The sequence below is a fragment of the Pelodiscus sinensis genome, chromosome 9, assembly GCF_052426305.1.
Source record: "Pelodiscus sinensis isolate ZL-2025 chromosome 9, ASM5242630v1, whole genome shotgun sequence".
Lineage (NCBI taxonomy): Eukaryota > Metazoa > Chordata > Testudines > Trionychidae > Pelodiscus > Pelodiscus sinensis.
This window is the reverse complement of record NC_143060.1, coordinates 20335331-20350279: the sequence shown is the minus strand read 5'-3', so window position 1 is coordinate 20350279 and position 14949 is coordinate 20335331. Positions and strand designations below refer to the sequence as shown.

The 14949-nt window shown below is 41.0% G+C and overlaps 1 protein-coding gene across 3 annotated transcripts in view; it reads right to left on the bottom strand.

Moving 5' to 3' along the window:
• Positions 1-14949, bottom strand: part of LEPR (leptin receptor) — a 61103-nt gene that overhangs the window by 10302 nt on the left and 35852 nt on the right. For all 3 annotated transcript variants that reach the window (XM_075936173.2, XM_089780456.1, XM_006125028.5), the window contains exons 10-16: positions 12662-12861; positions 8392-8540; positions 7688-7847; positions 7518-7600; positions 4592-4808; positions 2739-2921; positions 1732-1827 (exon numbers count right to left, since the gene is read on the bottom strand). In XM_075936173.2, coding sequence (XP_075792288.2) covers positions 1732-1827; positions 2739-2921; positions 4592-4808; positions 7518-7600; positions 7688-7847; positions 8392-8540; positions 12662-12861 — 1088 coding nt within the window. The remainder of the gene's footprint in view (positions 1-1731; positions 1828-2738; positions 2922-4591; positions 4809-7517; positions 7601-7687; positions 7848-8391; positions 8541-12661; positions 12862-14949) is intronic.

The window sequence follows — 14949 nt, the reverse complement described above, 5'->3', positions numbered from 1 at the left end:
GGTGCACTCTGGGCAGCACTGAAGGGTCATGGAGATCGGGAGAGATCCCGGATAATTGGAAAAAGGCAAATGTAGTGCCCATCTTCAAAAAAGGGAAGAAGGATGATCCAGGGAACTATAGGCCAGTCAGTCTTACCTCGGTTCCTGGAAAAATCATGGAAGGGATCCTTAAGGAATCCATATTGAGGCACTTGGATGAGAGGAAAGTGATTAGGAATAATCAGCATGGATTCACAAAGGGCAAGTCGTGCCTGACCAATCTGATTAACTTCTATGATGAGGTATCTGGCTCGGTGGACATGGGGAAGTCAGTGGATGTTATATACCTTGACTTTAGCAAGGCTTTTGATACGGTCTCCCACAATATTCTTGCCAGCAAGTTAAGGGATTGTGGATTGGATGAATGGACGGTAAGATGGATAGAAAGATGGCTAGAAGGCCGGGCCCAGCGGGTAGTGATCAATGGCTCAATGTCAAGATGGCAGTCGGTTTCTAGCAGAGTGCCCCAAGGTTCGGTTCTAGGACCAGTTTTGTTCAATATCTTTATTAATGATCTGGATGAGGGGATGGATTGCACCCTCAGCAAGTTTGCGGATGACACTAAGCTGGGGGGAGAGGTAGATACGCTTAAGGGCAGAGATAGGGTACAGAATGACTTAGACAAATTGGAGGATTGGGCCACAAGAAATCTGATGAGGTTCAACAAGGACAAGTGTAGAGTCCTGCACTTGGGACGGAAGAATCCCAAGCATAGTTACAAGCTGGGGACCAACCAGCTAAGTAGTAGTTCTGCAGAAAAGGACCTGGGGGTTACAGTGGATGAGATGCTAGATATGAGTCAACAGTGTGCCCTTGTAGCCAAGAAGGCTAATGGCATATTAGGTTGCATTAAGAGGAGCATTGCCAGCAGATCCAGAGATGTCATCATTCCCCTTTATTCGGCTTTGGTGAGGCCGCATCTGGAGTATTGTGTCCAGTTCTGGGCCCCCCACTACAAAAAGGATGTGGACGCATTGGAGAGGGTTCAGCGGAGGGCAACCAAAATGATTAGGGGGCTGGAGCATATGACTTATGAGGAGAGGCTGAGGGACTTGGGTCTGTTTAGTCTGCAGAAGCGAAGAGTGATGGGGGATTTGATAGCAGCCTTCAACTTCCTGAAGGGAGGTTCCAAAGAGGATGGAGAGACGCTGTTCTCAGTAGTGACAGATGGCAGAACAAGGAGCAATGGTCTCAAGTTGTGGTGGGAGAGGTCCAGGTTGGATATTAGGAAAAACTATTTCACTAGGAGGGTGGTGAAGCACTGGAATGGGTTACCTAGGGAAGTAGTGGAGTTTCCATCCCTAGAGGTGTTTAAGTCTCGGCTTGACAAAGCCCTGGCCGGGTTGATTTAGTTGGAATTGGTCCTGCCTAGAGCAGGGGGCTGGACTTGATGACCTTCTGAGGTCTCTTCCAGTTCTATGATTCTATGATTCTATGATATTAAATTAACTGCAGAAACAATGTCAGGAGAAGTTGGTGTAGGCACTCTACTAACTTCAACCAAGTTATGCCAATTTATACTGACTGAAGATCCAGACTGGGGTCAATTATACTTCAATCATTGTGTTTTCAACAGTGTTTGATGTTTCTCATAAAAAACATGAACAAGAGTCCATATAATAGCCAAAGGGAACTTTTACTAACCAGCTGCTGCTTAATAAAAAAAATAATAATTCAGATCATATTGGTTACCTTTGATGAATCCATCAGCTATTTTGGGGTTGCCTACTCCTTCAGGAAATATTGGGTACAGGCTAAACTGGTACTTTTCAATAAGAATAAAATGATCTAGAAAGAAGAAATCAAACTTTGGAGTTTACATTCGAAGTTAGTAAGACCATTAAATACTTTTTAGCTTTTAGAGAGGCTTTGATCTCATGCATCAGTGGCTCAAGGCAAGCCCACAGGAAAAACAAGAGTTATTCATTTAATCCCTTGAATCTTGGGTTTAAATGTACACCTAAAAATCTATGTTGGATACATTAGCTATTTTTCCCCAATGGAATTATTAACTTTTGATGAAAAGATTATAAATCTTAAAGCCACAAAGCACATACGTAAAACCTCAATAATATGTACACACATGGAAATATTTATATTTAAACATATATTCAGCACATATTGGTGTTACCATAATATACAACTGAGCTTCCCTCTTTATCACTTCCACACTAAGCAAATACACATGTGCAGAACATAACAAAGACGAAACATACTGTTTCCCAAGTCCATTATAATAATGATGATGATCCTTAAATGGATGTAAATTAGGCACAACTCCACTAAGATCAATGCCATTATTTCAGCATAAAGCAGGTGCAAATGAAAGGAGGGCCAGGCCCACAGTAAATAAACTATGTGGAGGTTTGTGCATATCTGAGCCAACTAACCTATTGTCCTTTTGTATGCAGTGACTAAGGTGCGCATGTGCTTACAGACCAATGCCCATGTGACACAAGGTGAGGACCAAGGCCTGGATTCTTAAACAGCAACAAGAGCCAGTCAGCAATCCTGTATCAGTCCAAGTCATTAACTCCATAGTTGATCTTCAACTGACAAGTTAGATCCAATACAATATTATTAAAAAAAATAAGAGAATATTACAGAGGCCATATTACTGTACCCAGAAAGAGCTACCTTTCAATACACTGTAACACCGGTAAAATATCATGTGTGTTTATTTTCAAGTACAAACTCACCATAAATATAGTATTTGCTAATATCTGGAGCAACTCGAATCCATTTCATTTGTTCTTCCTCATTGAGGTTTTTCCATTCAATAACAAAAGATGTTATTACATACATTGAAGGTGAAAGTGTCCAGGTCAGAATTACACAACTGCTGTTTACTGGATAAGCGCTGAGTGTCTGCACAATATGCACTGATAAAACAGGAAAAATCATGATTAAAATGAAATCAGTTATATCAAATCAGTGTTTTACATGCTGCAGCTAAGGTCCCACATAGAGATGAGAAAGACTATAATGGTTTAGGTCTATTGTTGTTTATTTTTACATCTCTACTTAAGTCAATGAAAATAACGTCATTTTATGCCAACATAGGACTTGTCTTCATATTGGGTTAATATGTTCTACACAGGTGTGATTTCTAAAATCACACATGTTGCACATTAATTGATCCATGCAAATTCTGCCAACTCACACTTAAGTGCGTTTTAATGTAATATTGTTTGAAACAGCACTACATTAAAGCACACCAGCAAGCTTCTACATGGAGCAATTGATGTCAATCGCTAGTGCACTTGAGAAATCAGCCCCTCGTAGAACACATTAGCTCATTGGCTAGACAAGCCCTGAGTACATGGAGTTTTTGTTTCTGATGGTTTCTCACACATATAACCATCAGACACAAGTGCAATATTTAAAAAAACACCCTCTTTAAATACATGAATGATGTATCTTTTGCAATCATATTTTATAGTGTATTGCCTAGGTATTAAATGGATCACATCTGTGGACTGTGTTCTTAGCACATTTCCTATATTAATCTCTCTTTAAGGCAATACTCCTGTTTTGAACAATATTTCTGGTTCTTACCTAAATCTTTCACAGCTTTCACCCCCAGGTTGAGACATATGGTAATAGCTAAAACCCATCAACATGTAGTTCGCAATATAGAGTATAAACCTAATTCCCATGTGTCATTATGCTCCTTTAGGAAAAGAGGATCAAAACCCAGGTGGCTAAGCTCCACCTGTGCTTATGCTGCTAACTGCAGCCTTTCTGGGGTATATTCATGCCCAGCCCACCTGACTCCCTGATTCTCCCACTGCATCTACCGGGCGCGTCTATGCAGCAGTGTTATTTCAGAATAACTGACGTTATTTCAAAATAACAAAATGCACAGCTACACAGCAAGCCATTATTTTGAAATTATGTCGAGCTCAACGACTTCTTATTCAAACTCCTGTAACCCTCATTTCACGAGGAGTAAGGGAAGTTGAAGGAAGAGTGTTCTTCCTTAGATCTCCTGCTGTGTAGACAGTGCTAAAAGCCTAGTTAAGCTATTTTGACTTCAGTTGCACAGTTGATGTAGCTGAAGTTTCATGGCTTAATTCGACCTTTGCCCTGCAGTGTAGATGTGCCCATGGAGAGGAATCTCAGAAAGCTGGATCATGCCAAGTCCTCAGTTTCCTGGGATCTTCAGTTCCCCTGCAGCCCACCTAGGTCACCCACAGTAGGATGCCCGCTCTGGATGGCTAGATCCCTGAGCTACCCAGTTCTTCAGCTGCCTGGGAAGCTAAGCAGTCTGCAGGGGGAGTGGCCAAGGATCCTTGGGTGCATATTTCATTTTGGAGCCACCAAAATGTCCCTCTAGTGTGAATGTTTTGGTGCTGCTGAAACAAAATATTGAGGAATTTCTGTTCTGTTAAAAATGTGGAGTTTCAGACTTTTCATCCCTATAAGGGCACAGAATGTCATCACCCATTCTCATTCAATAAAGCTTACTTTGTTAAAACTGTCAAAAGGCAGAGTAGGCATTTCTAATCTCCTGAATGCACCAGTATGATGACTAACCCATTATTCTTACCTGCGCTCATTTGCTGTGACAGAGTTAAATTAAAATTCATTGAGGAAGGGCCGATTGAGTTCACAGCTAGAACTGTAATGGTGTGTTCATGCTCAGTCCATGGAAATGTATAGGTAGTGCCAGGGTTGACAGATTCGGTCCAACTCATGTTTTCTGAAGTATGATGCTTTACAATGTATCCGCACATGCTGCATAAGGAGTAATTCTTGTTCAATGGCTGCAAGGAAACAGCAGTGTATTAAACGATACCCAAGGGTGAGACTATTTTTCTGATACCTAAAATACTGCTGTCCATTTAAACAGGCTGAAGTTCATTCATCATCAGGGACCTGACATCTCTACTTACTATACCTCCTAAGACAAATGTGATTGAGGAAATGCAAACCTTTAGTTTGCTCTAGAAACTCATGGGTTTACTGGATTATTTTTAAAGGATGCAGAGCCAGAAGAAACTACCATCATTCTAGTTTATGGTCATATTTTCAGTAAAGGAGGCTCAGGACCATACGCAACAATGCACGCTAGGCTGCAGGTGTAGTTACCATGGCTACATGTGCAAATAAGGGTAGTCAGTCAGTCAATTAACTAATCGTTTGCATGTGCAATTACACAGTTTGCATGCAGAGCCATAGCAATTGTACAGGGAATGGTTTATAGTTGCTAGAACAATTTTGCATACAGAGCAAGGGCTTCCTTTTCTGAGAATATGGCAAATTGAGACTAATGTTTTTCAAAATAACTTGCATCCATTGTTTTTAAAGACTCAGGTCATTCAGTCTAAGGCCTGAAGGGCCCACAAAATCACCCAGTCTGACCTCCTGAATATCACAAGCCAACACCCTCAGCATCTACATTTTGCACCTCACAAATGAAATGAGCCCAAAATAACCTGAATTATGCGCTACAGGCAAAGAATAGAAGGGACTGAGGTGTACCAATGCCGGAGGGTCCTGCAATGGCAAGGAAACAATTAAGTGAGGTAAACACAGATAATCCCACAAACTGCAGAGAAGGGTGAAAATTCCCAAGGTTTATGTGACCTGGGGGAAATTCCGCATATGCTAATTAGTTAGGCTCTTAACAAGACTCAGACAGCCAAGCCCTTGAAAGAGAGCATTCTCAGTGTCATCTCAGAGCACTGGTCTACCCTGGCCCATCTCCAGCTGTGGCCGTCTACATGCTCCAAAGGAAGAATACAAAAACAGCACACCATAAACCATGTGGGGGAAGAAGGACTGGGAGGGATCCCTTTCTGACCACTACACGCAGTCAGCTGAAGTCTTTGTTATATGTGGGTTTGGCACATGCGAGCATCACACTCAAGAACAATATTAAAAAAAACCACTAATACATGAATGGCACATCTTTGTAATTATATTTTATAGTGTACTAGCAGAAATACCTGGCGTCAGCTGGGGAAAATATTGTAAAAGGTGGGATGAATGATCTACGTCAATTACATTAACATATTACATATTTTATTGGAAATACTTTTATATATTACTTTAAGAAATTAACATAGCTAGTGATGTGCTTACAAAACACATTTACATTTAACTCATTTCTTGATAACAAAAAGGTGTGGTGAATGAACTACGTAAATTACTTTAACATAAAATTTATTTGAAAAACCTTTTTCTTTTATCATAGGGAAAAGATCTCATAGTTGCAGTTTATGTGACCCGCTTAACAGAAGAGTCCAGCAAATGCCTATGATCAGGTGCTACTAAAAGCTAATTATCAGTGGGACCAATTGAGGCTCTGGGGGAACTGATTTCGAGATATAAACCAATCCAGTTATTTAAGTTAGGAAATCCGTAGTAGCCGTTCAAAAATGTTGTGCTTCTAGCTCTTACTATTTCGGAGATCTTTTGGGACAAACAAACAAAACAAACTTTCGAAAATATTTATAAGATTACCTGGTCAAGTCATAAACTATAATGATTTGATTTATACATAATATATTGGGAATTCTTTTCTTCCAAACTGCTGCTAAATCAGTGCAGCCCAGTGGCAAAATGTGTCCTGACAGGAAGGAGGGAGAGTGCTTTATACTCTGGACAAAATACTGTCCTTCCTATCCAGGGTGGTGCTGAGAGGCTGGTAGGTTGAATTCGCTATGCAGTGGTTCTTTAGCAGAGCACAAAAACTTGCTTGCTTTGAGAGGTAGGGAGTATGTGTATATGTGCTGTGTGAATTATGAACAAATATGAACAGTATAATGCCTGTGCTACTGATTGCCCCGTGCAACTGAGCTTGGGTGAATAGGCCCTGACTGCACCCTAAGTCGGACTTCTGAGGTGACAACCTGAACAGTTTGCTGGGACATTGGCTAGTGTTCTGTTGAACTGCTGGTTTGGAATCCTGCCCTGTTGCTGAATGAAAACTAGTGAGTGAGTGAAGACTCACTGTGACCTCATAACAATCCAGAACAACCACACAGAAGAAGGAAGGATTCTTTCCTGTTAACAGAATACTATCTCTTGTTGGTGAGTAGGAAAGAAACCAGCTTGATCTCTGCCAGCTAGTGGCAAGAAAGATTTCAGTGTATAAGAAACACAGGGAGAGAACTGCAGAGAGAAGGAAGGACAGAGAAAAGGAGATGGTAGGAAAAGAAATAAGCACTATATTCCCATTATACTGCAGTACTGTCACCAATATTTTAGGCTCCTCTGCTGACAGCTCTGCTGAGTGAGAGGAGGTAAAATTAATGAAACTGTATCCTAATTGTACTGTCTATAAAGGGACCATGAATAATAAATGTGTGAGTGTGTCATTCAAAACAGTATGTGCTTGCTTTATGCAACTCTCTACACCAACACTTCTGAATCATGCATCCCACAAAGCCATCCAATTGTGGCATCATCCATATTATGAGTGAGAAACCGAGAGAGTGCGATAGAAGCTGAAATATAATTCTTCATACCTTCCAAAATAAAGTAACATTTTTCTGCTTCCTTATGGGATCTTCATTAATAACTCTCCAAAATTCAGGGCCTCTCAGAGGAGCTGCAAAATTACAACCATTTTAAAATGAACAATTTCACACACGCATAAAACTATAATCCTCAGAGTGCATTTATAAAGTACATGCACCTTTGATATCCTTTACAACAGTATATGCTGGTTTACTCCAATCACTCCAGTAACCTAATCCATCTAGTCCACTGCAGCGCACCTGAACAACATATACAACACAAAGGTCTGGCACCTTTAGTATGGCTGATCTTGTTGGTGCATTTGAAACCTCAGAGATCTGCAAAAAGAATTTTAAAATATTTAGATTAGGAACACCACACAGTTTTCTGGGCACTGGACTGAAGTCTTAACTCCTAAGCTGGTAAATTTAAACCTCCTGCCACTCAATCCAATGAAAAGAGAGAGCTCACTAATATAATTTTGCTACAGAAAATAAATTCTAATGCAAACTAAAACAATTTTCACATACAACAGGGCTGGGCAATAAAATGGGGGCAGTTCACCAGAGTTAGACCCTGGTGGGCCACTGCCGCTATATTTACCAGCACCTCCGCGGGTACAGGCGATTGCAACTCCCACTAGCTGGGAACAGTCATCTGTAGCCAATAGGAGTGGTGATCCCCAGTACCTGTAGAGGCACAGGTGAATACAGTGGTGTGGGGGCCCACCAGTGACTAACCATGGCAGACCAGATCCAGTCTGCAGGATGGTATTTGCCCACCCTTGACACAGAATGAATTCAACACAGATTGACTGATTGACCTGGACTTTACATGTATAAACACTGTTAAGATGTAAATGTTATTTTGTATGAACAGTACCTCCCATAATATTTCTTCCCTGTTCACAGAGTACCGAATCTGAACCTTGAGGTCGCTGTTTGGAAGTGCTGGATTTGTCCAGCTCACATTCAGCAGTCCAGTATTCTCAGTGATTTCTGCCTCAACATTAGAGGGAGGAAATGGCTTCACTATAAAATTGAAGAGAAAAAACAACTGAAATGTATACTGCGAAATTTCTAATTGTAACCAATGGTACTTAATGTTCCTGTTCTTCCCCTTTTGCATAGGACCATACTGTAATATTAGTTACAGTAATGCAAGTTCTCCCCTGCAAATATCAGTGGTTGTTCCAGATCTTCTCTGGAGTATCTCAAAATCTTCTCACTGTAATGTCTAGCATCCCACTACATGTTTGCTTACTCATTTGCCACCAATGTAGCTAAAAAGTAGAGCTGACTGACAAACTGAATTTCTGTCCCGTGAGATGTTGCCCCAAATCAGGACAAAAAGTTGAAATATTAGAATTTTTCACAGAATGAAAAAAAAATCAGAAAAATGTCAATTCAGAAATGTCAAAAACATTTCACTTTGGTTTATCATTGCTTCAGGCTGGGTCAAGTCAACTCTGATATCTGCATCCACTTCAGCTGCCATGCTGCCTCCTGGAGACTCTATTACGAGGAGTTTGCAGTGGTACATCTTGGAAGATGAAGTAGGGAGAGGCATCAGTGGCCAAAGGAGAATATGGAGGCACAAGTAATTCAGAATTACAATTCCCATATTGCACTGCAAAGGCTCAGGCAAGAGCAGAAACTAATAAGGGGTCAAACTGAAATTAAATGTTTTGATTTTCTAGATGGAAAATCTTGCCAAAATTACTCTTTTCATGTGGAAAATTTCAGTTGCAGCAAGGGAATGTCTGGTTCAAAGTTCTTTGGGCAACCCTGTTAAAAAGCAAGAAAAGAAGTTGAAGAAAACAGCAAGGTAAGGAGAACTGGAATGATCACTTTGTTGGTGGTAAGGTGCAGAGCTTGCATCATGCACTGTACTTCAACAGTTTTATCTTGTCGCCGCTGTGTTTAGAGAGAGGAGTGTGTAGCTGAGACTTTTATGAACTCTTCAAGCCAAGTATGTCTGAAAGCTGTCATTTGCCAGCACTCCTTAATGTATTTACTATATGTATCTTAGGAGGACTCTCCTCTAACTGGAAGCCAGTGGATATTTGATCTGTTAGAACCTATGAAGAACTTAAATTACTTTACTAAGTTGCAACTGTTGCATTAGTGAAAACAAGATTATTTTGGCACACTGTATAGGCTGTACAGAATGAACACAGCCCCATATACTCTACTATGTGCACCAATACCGGTAACATGTGTGTCTAAGAAGTAACACTGAAGGCTACAATTATAATGTGTCACTGTCACTAACTTCATCAGAATCAGCAAACATGTTGATCAAAACAGGTGGAAAGACTGAATTGAGTTTTTTACCTAGAAAAGACCATCTCTTTGAACTGTACTTACTTAAATATGTTTGAATGGCCACATTGTTAAGTCCACACTGTCATCGTACAGTAAAACCTGTGTTATCCAGCATGCATGAGGATTAGAGCGTACTGATAACCAAAATTTTTAGGTTATCTGAGTGTGTGTGTGTGTGGTGGGGGAGGAGCAGTGTGGGGCCTACGGGAGGGGGCCCACAGGAGCCATGCAGAGATGTGGCCTGCTGAGGGGGCCACGAGCTGCAGGATGTGGCCTGGTGTGTGTGTGGGTGAAAGCCCGGGGGACAGGAGGCAGAGATGGCAGGGCGACCTGCCAGGAAGGGGTCGCGGGAGCTGCGGGGGGAGCCGAGAAGCTTGCTTCAGTTCGCCCCTCCTCAGGTATGTGCTTCATGCTCGTCTGAGGAGCACTTAAAGAGCCAGTTTCCTTTTTTCTTCTTCTTTTCCTGGTGTCAAAAATTTGCTGGTTTCCACAGTTTTCTGGATACTTAAGTTCCAGACAGAACAGGTTTTACTGTACTATCATTTATTGACTCATTGCTCTTTCTAGTGCTTAGGAAGACGAAGTACAAAAAGCAAAACGAAAAATGAAATTCTGCATTTCAATACCTATATATAAGATATAAGAGGATCCTAATGTTTTGGGTTATTTTCCTTCAGCAATTCCTTTGGTCATTGTTCCCTGAATTTAAATTTTAGCTAGCAATAGAAGATTCAGTATAACTTATGCAGAAGACTTAACATCTGTATTCTTAACCTTCATAGCAAAAAATTAACAGAAGATCTGAAAATATGCAGGCGCACAGCATAGACATTAAAACGGGGGTGGGAGGATCCATTATGTCAATGGGTGCTTAGGGATAGGTCAGTAGATTCAGGGGCAGGTAGCACACAACAGGAACAAGGGAAGTTTTGAGGTACTATGTAGGGGTGAAATACTACTCCCAGTTACGTCAGTGGAAGATAGATCAGATCCTCGTTTAGCAAAACTAGTTCTTGCACTGAAACTTTTTTCCTTAAATTTAAAACCAAGTGTTTTGTAAGGGAAATTCACAATTAAAATAAGTTATTCTAGTGAATAGAACTCTGTGCTATATACTCTCTCCCAAAAGCTACTGAGGTGAAGGAGACCTTTATTTAGTACTTATGGTTTTTTTCAGTAATTTCTCTCCTCTTTTCCTTCTCTGCTTCTTTTATAAAGCCTCTTCTAAGCAAATGTGAACCCTATAACAGTTAAGTTAAAGTCAAACTGATCCATGGTCCCTGAAGTTATTCCAACATTAGTTAGCCACACAGTTTCTAAGTGGATTCGTGATTACTCAGAATGGGTTTCTGTCTCCCTAGTTTAATCCTGAAATAGCTGGGGTCTGTTTAGAAATATAGATCAGGAAAAAACATTGCACAGTAAACATCAGCAGCAAGTGAGTGAAACTATGGGTGTATCTAGACTACACGGTTTTGTCGACAAAAGTGGACTTTTGTCGACAAAACTAAACCTGCGTCTACACTACCGCTGAGTTCTGTCGACATAACGTCGACAGAACTCATCAGTTTTGTCGACGCTGATAAACCTCATTTTACGAGGCATAACGCCTTCTGTCGACAGAGTTCTGTCGACAGAAGGTGTTATTGCATCTAGGGTTGTGTCTAGACTACAGGGTTTTGTCGACAAACCAGCTTGCTTTGTCGACAGAACTGAATGTAGTCTAGATGCTCTTTGTCGACAGAAACTTTGTCGACAGTATCTGTCGACAAAACTTCTGTCGACAAAAGCCTGTAGTCTAGACGTACCCTATGTGATTAGGTCTCTTTTAAGTTAGCATTATTATTATTTTTTGGTGTTGTGCCTAGAGAACCCAGTCACAATTTTGGTCCCACTCTACTTGACATTCTACAAAAGTACTAAGAGACAGTTCCTGACCCTCAACGTTTTCAATCCTGTAGCTCCGTAGTAATTGAAAATGCACTTTTTTTGTGTGCCATAAGTTTTAAAAATCCCACAAAAACAAAAACAACTTTTTAAAAAATCCAACCTTTCTTGTAAATTACTCTGCAATGGCCACCAATTGATACACGCTGTTAAACTGATTCTTTCAGCTCAAAACACACTGTGTGAAATAAAGACCTAATCTAAAGCTCACTGAAGTCAATGGAAAGGTCTCATTGACTTCAGTGGAAGGATCCCATTGACTTCAATGGTATTACAATCAGGACCTTGCTGCTCCTTCCAGCATCTGATTTGTCCAAAAGGTGGTGTCGAACACCTTCACCTAAACCAGAGGGGGGCAAAAGGCCAGATCCAGCCCACCATGCAGGTTGATCTGGCCCGTGAAGGCCCTGCCACTCCCCCACCCCCTGGCCAATTAGGGCCTGTGGGTAGGGGGAGCGCACAAAGTTGTCTCTGCCCTGCAAGGAGCACACCGTGCTTAGAAACCTCACATGCTCCTAGCAGGGCAGGAGGAGACTTCGTGTGCTCCCCTGCCCCCAAACCCTGATTGGCCTGGGGGCAGAAAGGGGAGCACACAAAGTTTCCTCCCACCCCAGAGGCATGGGCGCCTAGGAGGAACCTCTGGGGAGGAGGCAGACTTCATATACTCCCCCACTCCCAGACCAATCATGGTCTGTGGGTGGGGAAGCAGGGAAGTATTCTGGCCCCACCCCTTCTGGTGCGGCCCGGAACCACTTCAAAAATTTCTGAAGTGGCCCCCAGCAAAAAATTATTGCCCACCCCTGAACTAAACCATATAGACATTGCTGCCCAAGACTACTATTGGAAGAATAAGATATTAAGGAAATATTTTGACATACCCACATCTGCTGGAATGACACAGGTTGGTGGGGATTCAAGTGTTCCTAGTTGATGCTTTACTTCTATCCACATGGTATATCCAGATAAAAGAAAAATAGGCTGAAATGTACACTCATAATAATGATTCCTCTGTAAATGGCATTCCTTTGCCTCTGACTTTGGAGGAATACTTGGAAAGTCAGAACAATAGATATTACTCCTTAAAAGAGATGAAAACATTCAATTAATTTTCAACAAAGAGCTGTTTATGTTATGAATATAACTCAGAAGAAAAATAAAGAAAATACTGTCATCTAGAGGCTTAGAAATAATATTGATTGGAAATCTTGAATTTCACATGCCATGTTTAAAGCCAAAATTATAACAGTTCTTTATAAACTGAAAACTTCCCCTATCCTCCCCAAAATTACCTTAGAGGGTCACCTTTTCAAAGTAACTCAAACATAAAAAGGAATGATACTTTCAATTAAGCACAGGGACAATATTTTATTCTCTGGGTGCCATGCTTATAAAATTAGAAATATTATAATCATTCTTAACACAGTGTTTAAAGATTTGCTTGTTTTCATTAAAATTGCATTGCATGGCTCAAGGGAATATGATGATAAGATACCAAAGATTCTTCAACTTTACCACTTCAAACCCAACCTATACCTGATGCGAAGCAGTTACCAGATGGCTGTTGTTGTGGCCTATATAGAACAGTGCTTGATCACCTACACACTTGCCACTAATTAACTGGTGACTTTTTGGGTAGAGTTGGCAGAGAGGTAGAATTTGGGCCTGATCCAAGGCTCATTAAAATCAACAGGAGTCCTTCTATTAAAGTCTATGGGTATGTCTTCCATGAGGAGTACAGCTAGTTTGGATTAGAAGCCTAATCCGAACTAGCTACTCCGTGCCGCGTCTAGCCGCGCGGCACGGGGTTCGAACTAGCCGGGATTTAAAAATGGCGGCGCCCGGCTTATGCAAATGAAGTCCGGGAGATTCAAATCCCGGGCTTCATTTGCAAGTGCTGTATGCCTACATTACCCTCCTAGTTCGAATTAGGAGGGTAGTGTAGACATACCCTATGGGATTTGGATCAGGTGCTGAAAGGATCCATAGACAATGAATTACCTTGTGAGCTTCAGAGCACCGAATTTTGGCAGTGCAGTATACATTTTTTAAAACTTTTTTTTAAAACTTCACATATGTTTAAACTCCTTCCCCCATTTCTGTAAAATCTGATCACCTCTCATGCATTTAAAAACTAAAGCACCACGAGCCATCTCTTTCTTCCTCCCCAGCATCCAGGCGAAATAGTGGAGAGAGTTTCTAGGGGTACGAGTGTGTGTGTGTGTGTGTGTGTGTGTGTGTGTGTGTGTGTGTGTGTGTGTGTGTGTGTGTGTGCGCGTGTGTTGCAGGGAGGGAGAGAAGTGATGAAATTACTATAATAAAGTTGAGTCAAAATAAGATTTGTGCATTTAGTTCTGAGTATGTTCATGGGCTCTGTTCTGGAATGGAATGACCAGTGGGACAATACAGAGAATCAAATTATGGCTCTTCATGGCCATTTATTTATTGTGTTTTAAAAATTTTTTTAAGCTGCCTTGAATATTTTAGAGAGAGAGGCAGGTAAAAATATTTTAAATAAATAAATGTATAAGGCGCATTAGACCACACTATTAAACCTTCAGATGCTGCACAGTGGCTTACAGACCCACAAAATGTAGAATGCTAACAGAAATGTCTGACAGAATTTTCCCTTCATTGGTTCCTTTCTTCACACCCCTTGTGCTATTACTCGTTCCCTCTTTCTTAGTTATGTCCTTTTCCATCCGTTCCCCCTTCTTCTAGACCCCTAACTTTCCCATCTCTTTCACTTCCATTTCGGTATTTCTCTCATTCACTCCTTTTAAGATCTTTTGTCTTATTCCTTCCTTTCCCTCCTCTTCTGTGCTTCTCATCTCTTTTCTCTTCCTTTCCCTTCTGCTCCCTCCTGCCACACTGATCATATAACACCAATCCACCAGGGTAACTCCACTTCCCTCTCAGGTTTTCCTCTTGGCCCTGCAGAAAGAGACATACAGGCCTATGGAAAGCGTTATTGAGCACAGCAAAGCTGCTGCAGGCTGAGCTGGAGATAGGCTAATGAAGCTGAGAGAGGATGGAAAGATTTTATTTTTAGTTAAAAACATTTTTGAGTCTACAGTAATTCCTCATTTAACACTATAGATATGTTTCAGAAAATGATTGTGTTAAGTGAAAACGTGTTATGCAGGGTCAATTTTCCCATTGAAAATAA